This window comes from Phyllobates terribilis, unplaced genomic scaffold (assembly GCF_046119375.1).
Source record: "Phyllobates terribilis strain yellow unplaced genomic scaffold, ASM4611937v1 Scaffold_4__5_contigs__length_816908805, whole genome shotgun sequence".
Lineage (NCBI taxonomy): Eukaryota > Metazoa > Chordata > Amphibia > Anura > Dendrobatidae > Phyllobates > Phyllobates terribilis.
The window spans coordinates 722,227,949-722,248,491 of record NW_027362764.1 but is presented as its reverse complement, the minus strand read 5'-3'; the positions used below and the strand labels follow the sequence as shown (position 1 = coordinate 722,248,491).

Here is a 20,543-nt window from a genome sequence, read left to right as displayed (position 1 = left end):
GTAAAACGCTACGTGGGCACATACCGTAAAGAAAATTGTTATATCTGTTTGGTTATGCACTCACTGTGGGAGCAGTGTGCGCGTGCTTCTTTTCTCCTCCCCCGTGTGTGCGCCGCTCCCCGGTGTCTTTATGTCGGTCCCGGCGGCCGCGGGTGTCCTTCGGACTCCGGGCCTGCTGTGATTGGCTTGACGGCCGGGGTGGGCGTGCCGCGATTGACGCATGCACCGGACGGCTGCTCCTATTGGTGAATGGAAAACCATGTGACATGGTCACATGGTATAAAGGTCCTGCAGGTGATCTTTCTCCTCACTTCCCCTTGAGAAAGCGTGCGGGTGGCACGCGAAAAGTGTGTTGGGGCGCAGCATTTTTCAGCCTTTTACACTCCAGGCTGGGCCAGATTTCTTTCCTAATAATGGGTAAGGTTACTTATTCATGAAGATCTTCGGATTACTTGGGGCATAATTTCTATACTATAAAAAAAACTCTTCATATAAATTTCTATTTATGTTACCTCTGCTCCTTATCCTAGATTTACTATTAATGTGACAGTCAAACTTTTGGTCATTGTGGCTTGTACCCGGAAAGTTTATTACCATTTCTGTCAATCATGTCTATTTTTATGTGATTTTTAATCTATTTTGTCTAATAAAACGTGTATATTTTTATAAAAAAAAAAGAGATACTCCTTTGTTTCTCCTGTTTGACATATATTTCTCTGTTGGAGTATGTAGTTATATATTATATGCACTAATGATCTATAAGGGTCTCACTTAGATTAAAGAAAATCCCATGGGCATAATTAGTTAATCATTTTGTGCTTTTCTCATCCAGGATCTTTGTGATCGTATGGTGTCCACTACTTGGATAACCCTTATGTTTCCCTCCTGTAAAATAATAACACTTATACTCACCTCCGGTGTCCGCACTGGTTCTCCAGAGGAAAGTTTTATTCCGCTAATCGATTCCCTTTAAAAGGATGGTCCATTACTTATTAGCTGTGAGGTGGTACTGGTTTTTATCTCTGCCCCTGATGAAATCTTCTTTCATAGTTGGAGAAGATAGAAGCAGGGAGCCGGCGCTGCGCTCACCTCTCAACATGGATCCAGGACATCTTCAGAGTAAGGCGAATCAAGTAACTGCAGCACTGGCCCTTGATTATGTCCTGTTCCAGGTGGGGCGATAGACGCAGCGGGGAAGTGAGTGTAAACCCATTCTCCTGTGACGTCATATTGGAGACTCCTTTTTACCATTTAGGGATTAGCACAAGGAGAAGCATAGAGAATGGTGTAAAAAAATAAAAATTACAAAAGTAGTTCGGGTGTAAGGATACATATTTAGAAAGGACATTTTAGGTGCTGGACTACCCCTTTAGAAGATTTAAGCACTTATACAGGGAATGAAAAAAGAAAAAAAAAAAAATTTAAGCTATTAAGTTACACTTTTATGAGCATTCTGTGACCTCGTTACATTTTAGTGACTATATGGCTTCTGTATAGACCGAATAACAAAAGAAGGAGAGGCCTGGCGTACAACCGTCTGATCAAACAATACAATAGAAATAACAGAACACGGTTCTTTAAAATAAAACGTTCTCGGCACAACCAAGTGTTCATATCAGATCTAAAGGATCTCTATACAATAAGGTGATAACTTTGACCTTCTATGGCTGATTTCAGAAACACTGCCATCACTGACTCAAGGTTGTATGTGGTATTGCAGCTAAGCTTTATTTACTGCACCTGGGCATGGTTGAAATACTAAATCACAACCCATAGTCAGGGGTGGCGCCATTTATAAAATAAAGTAGCCGTATTTTTCTAAGCTTGGACAACCCCTTTTTATGCTTTTTCCTTATGTGTATTTCACATAGGCAATCAATGTCTATATGCCCTAAGAGGGCACATGGCCATTCCTGGAGTTGTTAATACAGGTGGATTACCCTGTTTAGAAAAATCAAAGCTATAAAATGGTCCCGTTTAGGGTATGTTCACACATTTTTTTGAAGCACTTATTTTTTCATGCATAAAAATGAATGAGATTTCTGAAAGCTCACGCTGGTTTATTTTCCCTCTACTATTTTAACCCACAAGCTTTTTCTGCATCATGTCAATTTTCACCCAAATGAATGCATAAAAAAAAAAAAAATCAAGTAACCACACAACAAACACGGTGGTATTGTACGCTGCGTTTTTCCTGCAGAGAAAAAAAAAAAAAAAGCTGCAAAAACCTCTGTGTGAACAGATCCATAGAAGGGCAATACCCAGGGCTGTGGAGTCAGTAAGCCAAACCTCAGACTCCTCAATTTCCATGTCACTGACTCCGTCTCCCTCATACATGGCTCATGTTTAAGTGATAAATTTACTGTAGCACAGATTCATCTCCGCTAAAAGTCTAGACCCTTCGATCAGGAATAGGACATGTCATAACTTTCCAAAATCTTATGAACAAATATTCCCCACAAACTACACTGAAGTACTGTACCCAATTTATTATATATTTTAGGAGTCTGTCCATTTTATACCAACTCCACCAAAATATAGTCACCGACTCAGACTCCACAGCCCTGGCAATACCCAACCCTATATTGAAAGCTTACCTACTAATTTAAAGAGAAGCTATCAGCAGGTTTTTTTCTACCTCATCTGAGAGCAACATGATGTAGGCAAAGAGACCGTGAATCCAACTATGTAGCACTTAGATTACTGAGATCAGCGGTTCTGACACAATCCGTTTTTAGATTTAGGAATACAGCAAAGCTCAGAAAGCTAACCCTGCCCACCCTACATACAATGTCTATAGACAGTGAGCTGCTTATCACAGAAGGGGGCAGAGTCAGACTACCAGGCACAGGCTGCTGTGTCCAGAAATGATAAACTCCTGGTGTTAACACAATCATTACAGGTAACCAAAAGCTCACATCAATGAAGTCTGTGTTTTAACCCCTACAACATGAGGTCTTCAGTTTACATAACCTGCTGACAGATTCCCTCTAAAGTCAACCTGACAGCAAGACTGACATCCATAATCCAATTACATGGATGTAGGTCTATTAAAAGTAAAACAAAACTTACTTTACAGATAATCCCGCAGAACTGGATATCACAATTCTCAACTTAGCAAAACTTCTTTCGCCGGATATTCCAATGACGAGATTGTTGGGAAAGACATGCACTGTACACGGTCTAGATCTGCCTAGTGTGACAGCACACCTGCTGAGGTGTGATGGAGATCCCTGAGCCACCCTTATACTTTCTCCTGGATCTCCATCTGGTGACTGAGCATGTGCAGTGTCACCTCAAGCCTTGGGACGTCGGCAGAGGTCACATATCACACGCCCAAAATCAGCCGCGGATTCAAAGTTTCATTACAAGTTATGGCAGTAGCAAAGCAAGCTGGGAAGTGATGAAAAGGAAGTTCTAGCACCTATAGTGCATTTAGAATGACGATGAACCGCCTACTCAAAAAGAGTAGCTGACAAGCCAAACCTCTCTGGACACTTATGTGAACAAACAGCAGTTTTGCCCTGTTGTGCAAGATGAGGGCGGCAAGACTGATCTTGTAATCTGCGTATGGATAAAATGCCAGTTGAGCTTTAGCCAAAACATCAGAAGTAACGCAGCAGATTACCTTTCCATCAGTTATGTACTTGCAATTAATTTTCAAGAACTTCTCAGTGAAGGCTTCTTCTTCTTCCGATGTGGAGGACACCACCCTAGATGGCCGGATAGACGAATAGGCTGGGCAGGACGGGGACTCTTTATGGCGACTGTGATCATGGTCCTAGAACAACATTTCAAATATTAAAGTCGCGACCACCTGACCTAGAAATGAATGATACAAGTTAACTGGAGAGGATCCAGTCCCTACTGATGGTTTCTGGGCAATGCAAAAATCCTTTAGACTGATAAAGTGTCTAGGCCTCATTAAGGCTGTGTGCCCACGATGCGTTTTTTTGGTGTGGATTTGCAGAGCGTAAACACTCCAGAAACGCATTGCATACCTTATCCCATGACTTCCTATGACATTCTGCAAGTTCTGTGCACATGGTCAGGATTTTTTCTGCACGGATTTTACTCGCAGAAAAAATACGGACATGACCAATTCTTGTGCGTTTCTGAATGCGTTTTTCTGCCAAGGAGATGCAGAAATGCTCGGGAAAATTTCTGCATCGTGGGCACTAAGCTTTAGAAGTCAGTTTTTCTCATATGGGTGCCATCTGTGTTTACACAGATGGCACTTGTACCCATAATTGTCTATGGGGTAGTTAATGTGTGATTTTTTTTGTCTTTGGACAGATTGTTGGGTCAAAATCGGCAAAGTCTTTGGGTCCAAAAAAAAAAACAAAAAAACAACAAACACCTGCCACCAGTTTTTCACGGACTGATGGGACATGCCAGAGGGGTTTTTTTTGTTGTTTTATTTATCCCCACTTAACCAAGACAAACTAATGAAAAGTCAGACAGTTTTTCTCGTAAAATTAAAACTACGTCTGAATGAGGCCTTATATACAGGATATTGAAAAAGGAGGAGGAGGCTGACGAGACTGAGCCAAGACACAAGAATTCTATATAATATACAAGGGAGGATCAAAGAAGTGGGAGAGATTAAGAGAGGAACTGCTTGGTTATTTTTCGGTTTGATGCACCTTTAATCCGGCCAAGCCATGCAACACACAAACCTTACAGCATTCTGCAAAAGGGAAGACACTTGTGGGTCTTTTACATCTACATAGAGGTTGCCATTACCGTTTCTCAATATTTCTTGACAAAAAAAAAAAAAGAAAGAAAATCTATACGTCTTTAACTTACTGCACTTTTCTCAAATTCAACTTCTGATGAGGTTGGAGACAGAGGACTTATGGGGCTAATTGATGGAGAGCTTTCCACGCTGGAAATGTAGTCCGGATCCGGTACATATAAAAGCTAATAAAAAGTTTAGAAAATTTCATTTTTTTCTTCTTTAAAAATAAGGGACATTATTGGCTACTTAGATATTCACATGTTTGTATTTATATATCATACTATATATACAAGAGAACCTGACAGCAGAATTGACACCTATAATCTCATTACATGGCTGCATTTATCTTTTTTAAAGCAAATTACTACATTGTATGAGACAAGTTTACAGCATAAAGTGATTGTCTTAGTCATTAGAATATGCGGTGAAAAGTTTGATAAATGTGAGACTCGCTCTATACCGAGAGCTTGTCCCATACAGTGGGGTTGTCTATAAAGGACATAAGGCAGCCATGTAATTAGCTTACAGGAGTCAGTCCGGCTGTCAGCTTCCCTTTAAACTTTGCTTCAGCTCAGGAAATCAAAGAGATGACATTGTACAATTCACTTCTACAATAGCAAAACTGAGAAATAATGATAGACGTGTATAGCATAACTATATCTAGATCTATATAGACACCTCTATATTGTGCTTGCAAATTCATAACCTTATAAGGGGGTGTCTGGTTTATACAAACGATTTCCAAATATTAAATTAGGGAAGCGTGTGTTAGAGGAGGTTTTCTGTTCAGCACCTTCATGTATTAGCCAGTGTCCAGGGAGTTGAGGACACGGCACATCCATCCGTTACATGGACAGTCCACTAAGAAGGTTTGTCCAAGACTGAAGATTATTAAAGAACCCTGGAGGTCGGATCACTGCACCCCAGCGATGGAAATAGCTGGGTGCTGTACTCTGCCTTCTCCGAATGTCTCAGACCAGGAACAGAACGGTGGAGGTTGTGCTCATCATCCTCACCATTCAGGCGGAGGTCGAGCACCATCACTCCAGTCATTGTCCATGTGACTGTCGAACATATTCGTTCAAGCCATATATTAGGCGGATAGTCCCATATAAAAAAAACAAACAAAAAAAAACGAATGGAGTGAAGGTGCACATGCTTGATCTCTACACCATTTACCTGGCCGTTCAAGTACTCAGACCGATAGAAATCAAACAATTTATCTCCTATTGGAAGGGGAATAGGTATTAAACTTTCATTCTTGGGAAATCCTTGAACATGGATTGGAAATGTGTAAGATTTGCAGAGAAAATTAACACTTGGTACGGAGCATTCATTCAGATTGCAGCCGATCGTAGGGCTCCAGGACACCGGCTGATCAGCTTACGATCAGAAACCCCTTTATAAAAAAATAAATAAATAAAAAAAGTCTTTCCCAAATTACCCCCCTTATGAATCAGTGTAATTAGTGTTAATACACTCTGTATATCCTGCACACACTCCCTGTACACTCTATATACTTTGCACCTCTTCAGTACAATATGTGCACCCAGGTAAAGCCTCTTCAGGAAAGTGCCGGCGGTCGCCTTCTTCAGTCGTTCTTGCAGCGGCTCCACCACCGCCATCTTTAACTCTATACTGTGAAGTATAAAGAGCGACTGACTTCCTAATAGAAGATGCCCGGTGGATGAGCATGTCACTTTTACCCTCTTCATGGTTTCCAAAAGTAACAAGACGGACCATGCGCACAGCAGTGTGGTCTTCACATTGCTGTGCATTATTTTCATTTTATTGGGCGCATTTGCAGAGATTTTTTAATGCCTGAAAAAGAAGCCTGTGTGCACATACCCTTAAGACATTTCTCATTAGGGCGTGCTATAAAGATTGCAAAAATAAACTCTAGCCGGCAAATACTTACAGAAAAGTCTGCTGAAAGCAAAAGTTGTATAAACCAGAAGAAGAACATGGCACATACCTGTCCAGGCACAACCGCTCTGGAGAACAGCTTATTCAGCTGAACTAATTCATTGGGTGTAGTATCAAACTTCAGAGCGATGCTATTTAAGGAATCTCTGGACTCAACCTGAAGGTAAAAGAAAAAAAGAAAGCAGACATCAGCATCTTCCTTATTGCAGTCAGGTAACAGCAGAGCCTAATGAAGAGGAGAACACCTCCCATAACCCGACTCAAGGACGGAGCACGTTGTGGAAGATCTGCATTTCTAGCTGTCAGATCAGCTGCCATAAACGTAACAGGAACTCAGAAAAGAAGAAGTTTAAATTTTTATGAAGATGAAGATATAAAGAGCAACATCTATCAGACCTGTCTGGTGTCGCTCATCTGAATGGAAGTTTTCCAGGAAATATACAAAATAATGAACAAACAAAAATCCATTAAATACCTTCAATAATTTAGAGACTTGTTTTGTCTGGGGGTTATTCACTAGGTTAATTAAAATAGTTGATATGATGCGCAGTAGGATGGGGGTTGTGTCAGGACACGGAGTGTGAGACAGGCGCGGACCAATGCTCCTGCAGTGACCGTCAGTGATTAGAGGCATCCGCAGAATGGCTGATTTAGGCTGTCACAGTATCAATGCATAGTTATCCTATACCAGGAGTTATGCCACGATCCCCTGCAACAATCTACACTGGTCGCTCTGCAGATGTCCCAGACTACTGACAGCCATGGCAGGAGCAATTATCCGATTCATGCTGCCCATGTTCTCTTTAAATTATTAATGGATTATACAAGCATTTTGACATCAGCTATAAAACACGACTGAATTCTATATCCATCCAGATACTATGACTGACAGCTCCTCAGTGTCCCTCCTCCCTGCTGTGATCTCACACTGCTCTGTACAAGCTGCAGTTGTCACTCAGGCTGGATGAGCATAGACTAAATAAACTGAGTCATGATCTGTCACATCACCTGGACTCATAAAAGGCCAAATGCTTTTACGGTATGCTCAGATATAGCGTACGATTTTCATGTGGGAGGTGGGCGAACACACACGGTCAGGTTTTCCCCAGCAAAAATTATATACGACGTTTTCAGAGTCTTTTTTTGTGTAAAGCGATTTTATCTCGACGGGGAGATGTGGTATGATCAGACCATGTCCTGTACGGTCAGACACAGCCATTACACAGTACACAGCAGGGGCACATTTATAAGATTATCTCAGCACAGGAACATTTTATTTAAATACATTAAATTGTGCTAATTTTAAAATCAATAGATCTTGGATTAATAACTAACTTTGTTTGTGGGAAAACCCCTTCAAGTGCACATTGGCACCCCCCCCCCCCCCATGATCGCTGGATTGCCATGATGGCCCAGAGTCCAAAGGTCATAGGAGACAGTGATGTTTCCTATACACAGGAATACTATGGTATTGCTGTGTATAGTACAAGCAATCTTCTGATTGCAAGCTCAAGTCCCCTAAGGGGACTAACAAAGGAGAAAAAAAAATAATTCTGAATTAACCCCTCATTTTCCACACATTGAAAACAAATAGAAAAAGTGGTATCTCAGCATCCATAAAAGTTTGATCAACATACAAAATGAATCCAAATGAGGAAATACAGAAAAAAAAGCAATCTAAATCTTATAAGAACCCCAAAATGGTATCAATAAAATCAGCTCATCCTGCAAAAAAAATAAATAAATATTGAAATCCCCAAATTTTGCTGTTAACGTAAAACGCTTTTTTTTTCAGCATAACATGGTGAAAAAGTCTAGTTGGCATTATTCACCATATCTGACAAGGATTTTTACAGCAAGTACACCAGCCTCCTCCGGTCCAAGAACTGTTTAATGTGTACAGGTTTGTATTGTCAATTGTGGTGACTGATTTGCTCTACAACAAACCAAATTCTGATCTTGACTGGAACAAAACAAAAAGCTCACCATCCCCTCTTTATTTTTAGGGGCCTCACAGCCCCGGCTGTCAACTCAGTGGAAAGGTTATTCCTTCTAGAAAAGAAACAATATGCATAAAGCATTCAACACTGGCAAGGAGGGTCCAAATATTCTTTGCAGAACAGTATCTTCTTGTAGGGATGAAGCATCTCTATAGTATCGCTCTGGACAGTAAGTAACGTGACATCATGTCTGACTTCTTCCTCAGCACAATAGAGGCAGGAATATGTGGAGACATTTGCTCCGTTCTGTCATTTATAGTTTTTATTTTCTGAAACAAGTGACTAAACAATAAAATAAGACTATTACAAAGTTTATGAGAGTGACGCGCTGCCGGTGATGCTGGGTACAAGACCCTGGCTGATCAAACAGCTCGTCTGTCGGGGTATAAGGACATAATGCCGGAGGAGCGTGGCAGCGAGGACGGCTGATGCTGCAGGTGACCAGTCCGGCTTCTTAAACCTCTCCTTGGAGCCAGTTTCTTTTTTCAGCCTCTTCCTGTCTAAGATCCATAACTTTTTTTTTTCTTACATCAAACATAACCATATGACAGCTTGATTTTCAAGGGAAAAGTTGTATGATTATGATTGACACCATAAATATATATAAAAAAAAAAATAAAATAAAAAAGTCAGCACTTTTTTTTATTTTTTTTACAAGTCATGGAGATGTAATTTTTAATGGCACATGTGTCATTTTGATAATTCTTTTATAGCATTTTTTTTTTTTTTTTTTTTTTTTAGGGGAGGTGACAAACGGTAATGGTTTTAAGAGTGCGCTTATTTTATTCCCTCTGTTCCCTTCACAAATCCATTTTGCTGCTTTTTTCCTTTAATTCTGCCACATGGTAGCAGAGATATAGGCCTTTTCATTTAGTGCTACTTCTTGTTAAGGACCTTTACTAATGGGGTATTTATGTAGAACAACCTGACACTCCACCTCCCCCCCCACCCTCCCATAGAATCCTATGAGCCACGCCCCCTTGTAAAGATCATTAGCAATAGCACTAAAACAAAAAAGCTCATAAAACTGCAGGACACTTTCAACTTTAGGCCATTTATTAAAGAAGATCTGTTGCCAGGTGAAAAGTCGACAGCTTTTGTTCATATTCTATTCCTGTTGATCCAGAGTATTTCAGAGTTTTCTAATCCAAGAGATATGGGCCTTTAGTTAGTTTTTTTTTTAAACTTTACACAAGGGGGCGTGGCTCACAGGACTCTCTGGGGGAGTGTGCTTGGGCTTTTCTGCATTTTATCCCTGTGAGCCACACCCCCTTGATAAATAAACATTAGCACTAAACAAAGACCCATATCACTGGAACCGTATAATGGATATAAAAACAAACACACACGGAATACTATAAGTTTAGAGTAAATTTTTTTTTTCCATTAATTATTGATCAGCCTGTGTAAAGCTATGGATCTTTGTCCTACGCCTTCTATAGGTTATCACCATGCTGACAGCGCTGACTCCTCTGCAGGGTTCATTGTGTCTTGCCAATATCGTAATCTCACTCTCTGCTCTCCTCCCTCTCTGGCTCAGACACAAGTACTGGGGGGAGGGAGCAAAGAAAGTCATGGTTGCCGGCCGCTTCCAACTCTACAACTTATAAGAGCAGACTATGCAAGTTTTGTCCATTGCATCCCACCTGTAACAAGTGACATCGGAATTTCAGAGATTTTAACGTTGCAGCTGCTATGCCATCAATTGATAATGTGTCAGATCACGAGAGGTCCGAGGTTGGAGCTGGTCTCCATCTTATATTTCTCAATAAGCCGGGTCACCGCTGTTTTAGTAACACGGATCATTTTGATGTTCAAAACCAAAACTCCATGTACAAGGTCATACGTCCCTGAGAACAAGATCACAGAGTGACGTGGATCAGCGCAGGTGGTTTGTTGTGCCAACACCAGTCACCTAACTGGTTCCACCTGGGCACTGAGACTGGAAAGGAGAAAAAGAATTTTAACAGGAGCAGACAATAGAAATAATCAGAGAATTATCTAATAATGGAAGTTCGTGCAAATACAGCCCGATCATTGTGCAAGTTAAAGGGGATAACACGAACAACTGAAGTGTACGGCAGTCCACAAGGTAGAGTTTCTCCTTGTGGAAAGTGGCAAAATAGGATTAAGGAGACTTACAGACCGTGCAATGCTTTTCTGGGATACAAAGTATAAAAAAGGTCTTTTTCAGAGAGGAAGAAGACAGGGACTTTAGTGCCACTTATTGGGCGTAGCAATCCTAAAGGTCAACAGACTCTTTAACGAGAAGTGTCAAATGATTTAGGATAACAAGCCAAACCAGAAACAGGAGTTAGACAAAATGTTTCAGAGCGTTTGCTCCATCATCAGTGTAAAGCAGGAGGTGTGAGAAGCTTCAGGCAGGGGGTCCAAGGAAAAACATTCTCCTTGTGAAGAGCATCAAGTTGGCAAATGAAGACTTAGGGTGCAGTCAGATGGCCATATTACTAGCGTGAGGATCGCATCAAATCCTCGGACTGGCTGTCTGCCAGTCCAGGGCGATGTAAAATTATTGCATATTCTGGATCAAGCATCGATAGAAACACGAATAAAGGGGTTATCCACAACCAAAATAGTGATGACCTATCCATTTGTAAAAAAGACAATATGACCCTCTAAGTTAGTAAGATTACGGTAAAAAAAAAATTCACTAACTTTGTGTCGCCATTTTTCCCGAGACGCGTAAATTGTTTATTTCTTGATTGATTTGTGTGACAGATTACTTTTTTGCTGGCGAGCTGACTTTTTTTTGGGGGGGAAAGGGGAGGGGGGGGGGGGTTCATTTTGGTGTAGGCAAGACATTTTGATCGCTATTTATCTCATATTTTTACAGAGTTGGGGCAACCAAGAAAAAGGTATTTTGCGATCTCCTATAAAGCCCCTTCAAACAGGCCATTGGCAACCCATTGACACTTCGCGATCATGTTGGGTGTCTGGATTGGAGCACCTCCAGGACCATCCACCTTAAAAAGGTTGTCCGCTACTTTTACATTGATGACCTACCCTTACGCTAGGTCATCAATCTCTGATCAGCCGGGGTCCGACACCACCGCCGATCTGGTGTAAATCAGTGTTGGTGGCAGACGGAAATACTCGCATGCGGAGCTGGCAATCTTCGGACAGTGGTCGAGGCTGGATACTGCACATCCGCCTCCTATTCAAACCAATAGGAGATGGATGTGTAGCACCCAGAAGCGACCAATATCAGAAGACAGAGCAGCTCCGCAAGTGACTACTTCCAGCTGCCGGGTATGGTGTCTGCTCAGCTCCCGAGCCTGCGCTTTACTGTTAGAAATACATTACAGCGAATGGCCGATGACTTGATACTTCTGTGCATTTCCTTCTTGCTTAACACAAGTGTCAGAACGGACTTTTGCACAGATGAGGGAAAGGCCACAGACTAGACCAGACCCAAGTAAAGTGCAGCCTGTGGACAAGCTGGTTGTTCCAGCCCGGCCCGCGGACAGAGAAAGCTGAAGGGCTGACAGTGGCCCACGGCCCGCACCATGCAGCCACCCTCCCCAGCCCAGCATCCCGAATTCACCTCTATCTGCATCCTAAGGAGGCAGGTGGCTGTGAACATAATGGTGGAGGAGGGAGCCGTCCGCTCCTTCCTCCACCATTAAGTGTGAGCGACGTCACTACATCCCATCTGCTATATGGAGCGTTAGTGCACACTGCAGAGACCGGAGCAGAGCACAGGAGGGAACAGGAGCGAGGGGAGTAGGTGTTATTTTGTGTGTGTCTGTGAGAATGTTTGGGGGCTCATACTGTATATAAGGGGATGTAAGCATACTTCATGTTGCTCAATATTAAATGATTTATACGAATATTAATTGTAAATAAATATGTTATTAATATTGGGAACAATTAACTTCAACCTAGTGGTTCGGCCTCCGTAACACTCATAGTATCATGTGACCCTTCAGGAAAATTAACTCCCTACCCCTGCACTAGACAGCAACTTATTGGGCATACTTTTTAAAAGCACATTAATACCTTTGGGAGCACTTTTTTTTTTAACCTTACTTAAATCCATATTTTGGGCTTCAAAAAAAAAAATTGAATGGATTTCATTCAAGATTTTGTAAGATTTCCCATTCTATGGTGTCAGTCTTGCATGGTCTATTCCTGGCAGCAGAATGGAGTTAACTGAGAATCCATCACTGAGCTCGTTTACAAGGGGAGTTAGTAACTCTTAGCTGACTTCTAAACACATCAAAAGTTGAGCTGAACCTCAATGTGCTCAAAAATCAGCTGAAGAGCTCAGAGGTAGATAAATAAAAAGTTACAAACTTGTTATCAAAACAGCTCACTGAAAGTTTCTCAGTCAACTCATTCTGCAATTGAGTGTAACAGACTATAAAAGGCACACACTGCAAAATCTTGAATTAAAACATAGTATTTAACTCAAAATAAATGGAATTAAAATAAAAAAAAAATACAATATATATTTATATTTGCCTTCTGAGATCACAACAACCCAGGTGGGACAACCCCTTTAAAAAAGTAAAAACTAATGGGACTATGAAACTTGTCTCTCCATATCACATCCTATCCTTTTATACAGCACCTCTCTGTATACAGGGATATCATTGCTGTACCAGCTTAGGCTGTAATGACACGTGCACTTTTTTTTTTTTTTTTTTTTTTTTTTAATTGCAGTTTAAAAAAAAAAAAAAAAAGAAAAAAAAAAGAAGACTTTCATGTCTACCTAATGCACAAGTCAAGCCTGAACCTGTCTTATTCAGTGCACTTATTAAAAACAGTAAAAATCATCTACTTAAATCCATTAGGACAGAGAGAGTCTTCGGTATTTTCCTAGAATTCACAAGACAGACGATCCACATCCTAGAGATCTGACAAAGAGCCCAGACACATGTACAATCAAAACAAGCAATAACATACTAGCGTGTAAATTAAAAAAAAACAAAAAAAATTTATATAAAAAATAAATTAAAAAAAAAAAAAAAAAAAAAAAAAAAAAAAAAAGGAGAAAAATCGCCTATTTCCCCTGGAGTGAGAGGCAGAGATTGATGAAATAGAATGGGATTTCTGGAAGCGGCACGATCTCGGATTCGGTTTCCCATAGTAACAGGATAAGAAGCCGACTGCAGCAGGGTTTTGAGGGTCATTTCAAGAACATAGCAGTCAGAAAGGCTCCATTTTCCGAAGCGATGGAGAAAAAGGAGCTAGAATCTTTAAAAAGCGTCAGATCAATGACAGTGACCGGGAGGAAGGATGCAAGGTTATCCATCCATCCCTGACAAGGTCAAGGTAGATTTCCATAATTTCCCTCCGATCCATAATTCATTGTTGCTAATTCACTAGGGCACGAATAATGCAAACTGGGCACATCATAAAAAAACACCAGTAACCGACCAGTCAGTCGCTGGCACACTACACAGAGGGAGGAGGAGGTTGGAGGGGGATACATTAAAGTGCACGGAACAAAGCTTACCGTGTACTCCATGGTTCCCTTTGGCTTTTGGAAGGACATCCGCCGCCCATCTTTCTTCTCCAGGGTCTTTTTCTGGCCGGTATCTGAAGGATAGAGAGGGTAGCTACGTGTTAGATTCATGTTCCTCCGTCAGGATGGTCACAGGCTGGTGAGTAGCGCGCAGCAGGCAGACATCTATTTCACCACTTATACGGCTCGCTCGCTGTAACTGGAGATTCAGTCTTACAGAAATCCAGCTGCCTGCGTTTTTTTTTTTTTTGCTAACCAATATAAAAGTAGTGTGACAAGTGTGATACATCAGCTCCGGCCGTGCATCCTATTATCAAGCAGTGAAAATGCCCGTTAAGCAGGCACGCTGAGGCAGATATACAAAGACTTTATACACCCCGTGTGATCAGCGGACGGATCCGTATACAGCTCTGCAAGGATTCACTAACCACCAGGACTAACGGAAGGAAAGAACAAGTCAGGAGCCATTCATTCACTTCAGGTCTATGAAAGATAAAAGTATTAAAATATATATATAAAAAAAGGCGAATGTACCAATATTGACTCTTAGTGAGTAAAATGCGCCAGCTTTATCACAGCGATTCTGATTGGATAAATCTGTTTCATTTAGACAAAAAGATCAACGGACGTTTTAAAAAGCCTGTTTACACAGGCAGATCGCGAGAGAGGACATGCTGCGGACGGATCTGTAACGGATTGCTCTCGACAGCGCAAGTCCCATTTTTATGAACGTTTTGCTTCTTCATCGGCTTCACCGAAGCCTGTTTACACTGCAAGACCATCATGCAACAAGCACTCGATCACAATAATCTTACAGTGTAAATGCACCTGAACTTTACTTCATCTATAATTATTTTCTTACGAAAGGTTGGTGCTTGGTATTGCCCCGCTCAGCCATGCACCTTCCTTACGAGGTCGCACAAAGTGCGTAGAACAAACAGGCCTCGATCCATCATTTGTGATGGGGGATCATGTCACATTTTTGTCTTGTGTTATTTATTTTTCAAGTTCTTTTAAAAGCACCACTCCGGCGCTGAGGTGGTGCTACCAATCTAAGTTCCCTGCCCCTAGCATTATACTCACCAGTCGTCTTCAGCTCTTCCCAGTGCCACTCCGGTCTCGCAACTTCTGATTGACCAGAATTCAGAGGTAATAATCACAAGCTCTCAGCGTAAGTCTATGATCTAGAACGACACTCTCATAGACTAGCATTAAAAAGTGACGTCTGGGTCGCCCAAACACTGGAGCAGCTGGCAGGTCACAAACTGCTGGAGTCTGACCGGAGAGGCGCTGTGAGCAGCTGAAGACGGCAGCTGGTAAGTATAAGACTAAGTGAAGGGACCTTGCATTATAACAAGGTTTCCCCAAACTCCAGGTGGGCAGTTTACTATTAGGACTCATGTAGACAGTCACATTATGGCTCCGGATGTCATCAGATGGAGTCTTACTGTACCTCCAAGCCTCCGATGAAATACAGAACCATATCTCACCAGTTACAGTCTCCACTGCTCCAGAACTTATACTCGCTATCACTTCCCAGCGGCAAGGTCGCACCATACATTCAGAAGACTGCTGCAGCCAATCACTGGCCTAATTAGGTCTTGTGCCAAACATGCAAGCATCACCACTGATGTAAGTGATCGGTTGCAGCAGTCGCATGGGTGTACAGCACCTAGAGCAAACAAAGGCAAAATGAGACTAAAGAAAGCATTGGTGCTGGAGCGAGAGGGGATGTGACAGGTGAGTTATGGTCACTTACTATTTTAGCACATTTCCCTCGGACTGATTTTTTTTCCCCAATTCCCCAGTAACCAAGCCTGGAAGCTGCACATAATCCACGTGTTCCCGGATCCCAAAGGGAATATAACGAGTGAGAAACGCTCAGCTGCTTTCTAGAAGCGTCACTCACAGTGGAGGAGGAGGTCACCGGAACTGCCAGGCGGCAAACCATCCCCAATAATTGTCTGTGCAGCTGCCTGCTCCACCGGGTGACGGCAACTTTACAAAAAGAGAAAATATACAGAATTAAAAAAAAAAAAAAAAAAAAAAAAAAAAAAAAAAAAACACACTATTTTTAGAAATCACATCTGTCGTTGATGCCTGTAGATTTGAATAGTAGTGAATTACTAGTGCTATATCTTCCCAAGATCCAGCAATAACAGGATGTGACTAACGCAAATACCCTGGCGGCTCGGTGGTTAGCACCGGGATCAAACCTTCCCAAGAATATCATGAACATGTGACTTCTATGTTCCCTTTGTGTCTGCATGGATATCCCCACAACAAAAACAAACTGCTATAAGTTATTATTAAATAAATTAGTTGGTCACTATTCTAGCTACGTCCAGATACAATATTGCTTGCTCCCATTCCTGACAGACTAATCTGCCTCGTTTCACGACCTAATAAGCACCGTATTGTCACCACTGAAAACACAACACCTTTAGCGAATATGTTCATAGAGTTACTTTGATGTGGATTTTCAGGCAAATCCACATCAAAAGTATTCAGAGCATATTCCAAGTGGTTTTTAACGTGGAGTTTGAAGTGAATTATTTTCAAAATAACTTGTAAGTTCATTTACCTGGAATTTGGAGTCAATTCTGCTCCGAAACCCCCCCCAAAAAAATCCGTATTATTAATTTCTACAACTTTAATGGGGCGATTCATTAAAGCTTTGATGCCAGGAAACTGGTGAAAAATCAGACTTTTCAAAGCAATTTTACGCACAATGCGGAGTTGCACAAAAACGTTGCGACTTTTCAAAATATTTTGCGCCGCTTTGAAGCAGTTCCACAAAAATGGTCCGAGGCGAAGTGGGACAAGGAGTAGCCGTGCCTGAACGTCATTTCTGCACAAGATGCATTTTTCAGCTCTGGTATTCTTCTACAGACAACCTGTATATGGCAATTTATCATCTGTGAGCGACGTTAATATGTATGGTATCGATTTGTGGAAAGATCAACTATAACTTGTCATTTATTCCACTAAATCTCTGCAATTTTGACGCATCGGAGTCCAGTGGGAGGTCCTAAAGTTATCAAGACCTCCCCCTGGACTCCTAAGCATAGGACCAGAGGATTTTTATGAATGAAATACAGGTTATATAGTTATGTGAGAAAAGACTTAGCACATTGGTGTGCTCAGCTCCTCCTGTAAATCAGACACTGTGGTCACCAAGACAAGTTCCCTTTAAAAAGCTTTTCAGAAAGAAATCTGGGCAAGAACAGAGTTAGGAAAGCAGTAATGGCTATGGGAAAAACTAATCGTTACATCGTTAATAGAGCTGAAAAAGATAAAAATATCCATCAAGTTGAGAAATGGGAAAGAAAAAAAAAAAAAAAAAAAAGGCAAATGGCACATGCATGATCCAGTCCGCCCCAAAATATCTAATCTTTCCCCCTTGATAATAAAACAAAAAAGCTGATCAGTAACGCAACAATTTAATGAAGTAATGTACATAAAGCATGGAAAGTGATGGTATATTGCTTGGCCATGCCATTGCTTAATTGGTGGGGGTCTGAAGGTGGAGACCCACTGGGCCCACCAGAAGTCGGAGGCTGCGGTGTCTCTTCCTGAATTTTCAGCCCTTGAAGCAATAGCGTGCTAGGAGCTCCAACGCCTCCATTTCCCCGACCACCAGTAGTTTCCCTGGAAAGCCCCACTAAAAATTAAGAAAGAATGATTTTTGGATATTAAATACATCTGGATAGACCTCATTTCTAAATATGTACTTAAATAAATGAATTATGGATTTAATATTGGGCATACAGGAGGTTTGTTCTTTTCCAAGCCTGTAAGACAATGAGAAGTCCGTTCAGGAAATCAGATGAAGGTCCTCTCTGAATATCTTTCTGCAAGTCATGCATTTTTAATATTAGCTGGCGTAGTGCTCGTCTTAGTCTTCCTGAAGGAGCAGTTTGGGTTTCAAGGAGATCAGACGATAATGAAATACACTTATTATCAGGGGAGACGAGATGCACGAGGCGGTTAAGGAGAGCGCAACACTTACGGGTCAGCAACTTTGAAGAAAGACTTTGGTGTGGGATGATGAGCAATTACACTTAATGGCTTTACGTTACTTTATAAGAGGCAGCATAGAAGCAAATATCATTATAGGAAGGTAGGGAACATCATTAGATCTTGTGCCGAGAAGAGACCAACCCAAGAGAACCAACAACCATGATGGTTCAATCATTTCCGACCATGCGGGATTGACCACCAAATAAACCAGTGTGGATCAATATATAAAATATATCGTCTACCCAGAGGAGAGGTGATAAATGTATGGATTGCTGGAGGGCCAACCTCTACTGATCAGGATTTCCTGGAGTCCCGAGTCCTTCGTGTGAGTGGAGTAGTAGTGAGCACGTGCGACCGCTGCCTATAGACAAGGTATGGTGGTCGCACATGCTCACTACTGCTCAATTCATACAGAGGACTTTGGGCCTCCCATTTATGGGATCAGGGTGAGGTTGCCAGAAGTCAGCCCCCGTCCTAGTGATCACAGTTTTATCATTATCCCAATGGATAGGCGATATCCCATAAAGAACCTGTGTCTAAAAACACATTTCATGCTGGGCACTGAAGTCAAAAAGAGGAGGCCCATGTTACCTGGCTGCAGCAAGGATTATCTTCTAATATCACAGATTACGCCTCTGGCACCCAAGTAGAAGAGTTATGGATTGTGCATTACTTGGATAATCCCTATATTTCCACCCCAGTAAAATAATAACACTTATGCTCCCCTCAGATGCAGGCACAGCAGTGTTGGCACCGGCTCATGACATTATGTCACGCCATCCCTGTGCCCAGTCAGTGGGCGCTTCAGTCTCCTCTCCTATGGACGAATCACATACATCCGTAGGAAGTGAGAGCAGGAGCAGCGGCAGCTCTGACTTCCTCCAATGTATGCGATTTGTCCAAAGGACGTGAGAGAGTGAAGCAAGCGCTGATTGGCGTGGACTCTCCCGGGGATCACTGCGACCAACATCGCTGCAATGGCACCTGAGAAGAGTATAAGGCTATGTGCCCACGATGCAGAAATGCTCCGGATTTTTTTTTGAGCATTTTCGCATCTCCCTGGCAGGAAAAACGCATGCGGATTGTACATGCGTTTTTCCTGCCAGGGACATGCGGATGTGAATCGTTCTTCACATACATTTCCGCATGCGGGTTGTCAAGCGCTTTCCAAGTGATTTTAGCATCAAGTTATCAAGCACTTTCCAAGTGGTCACACTATATAAATCCATGCAACCGACATGGATTTATATAGTGTGACCGAAAGAATGGCAAAAAATAAAAATTATACTTACCTTCTGATGGCCCCCGGTGTCCTTGTCTCGGCTTGCTGGCAGCTCGCGGTGGACTAAAGGACCTGCCGACATCAGCGGTCGCGTGACCTGTCATATGACTAAATGACGTCACCGAAGGTCCTTGAGTCCACCGCGATCTGCCGGCAATAAATATATAACGCATGGATTCCGCATGTACAGATGCAGTGACGCGTAATCCATGCGTTCCAATGAAAGTCAATGGCGGCGAACATGCAGCGCTTCCGCAAAATAATTGGTAGTGCTGTGTATTTTTCCGCAATGATAATCCGCAGTGGAAATTTCTGCAGCATGTGCACAGCATGCGGATTATCATTGGAGAACATGGCAGACCTTTGTTCTGATGATCAGTGTAGGTCTCGGGGGACAGACTCCATCATGGACAGAGGGATGGGTGATGGTATGAAAATCTCAGAAAGAAAGAAGGTGGTCACGCTTCGCTTTACTTATAGTCCATGACCACTTTTCAGACTACAAGGGAGTTTGTAAATGTGACAGCGTGTAGAGACCGCCTGATTCACACGGTGAAAAGGGGCAATATAGTCACACATTTCCAGGATGACTGACTAAGGGCGTAGTGTAGGCCAGAAACACGCAAGGTTTTATCCTCATGATGGATCTTCCTGTCTTTATATGAATTCCTATAAAAAAGGATTAAAGTTTTATGGATGAAATTGCCCAAAAATACTTGTCGGTTCTACAATAACAGAGGAACACCACAACGCAACATGCTAACAAAAAGGTGCAAGTCTGGTCGCATACCCAACGCCCCCATTAATCAACTGCGAGGAACTTTGGAAGCAACCAGATGTAAATGCATGGATTGTGACTGCACTGAGAATAGGGCTGATGTGCTGTACCCGACAGCAGCAGCTACACAGAACAGAGTGCCCATGCGCATCTCCATTGTAATGTTTACACCCGGCCGTCTAAGCCAGGGTTCCCCAACTCCAGTCCTCAAGGCCCACCAACAGGTCATGTTTTCAGGATTTCCTTAGTATTGCACAGGTGATAATTCCATCATCAGCACAGGCAATAGTTACATCACCTGT

General features: G+C 42.0%; 1 protein-coding gene across 3 annotated transcripts in view; it reads right to left on the bottom strand.

The window, feature by feature from the left end:
- OXR1 (oxidation resistance 1) overlaps positions 1–20,543 on the bottom strand; it is a 712,646-nt gene that overhangs the window by 48,722 nt on the left and 643,381 nt on the right. For all 3 annotated transcript variants that reach the window (XM_073679762.1, XM_073679763.1, XM_073679766.1), the window contains 4 exons: positions 14,150–14,232; positions 6,717–6,824; positions 4,810–4,923; positions 3,629–3,781 (listed from right to left, as the gene is read on the bottom strand). In XM_073679762.1, coding sequence (XP_073535863.1) covers positions 3,629–3,781; positions 4,810–4,923; positions 6,717–6,824; positions 14,150–14,232 — 458 coding nt within the window. The remainder of the gene's footprint in view (positions 1–3,628; positions 3,782–4,809; positions 4,924–6,716; positions 6,825–14,149; positions 14,233–20,543) is intronic.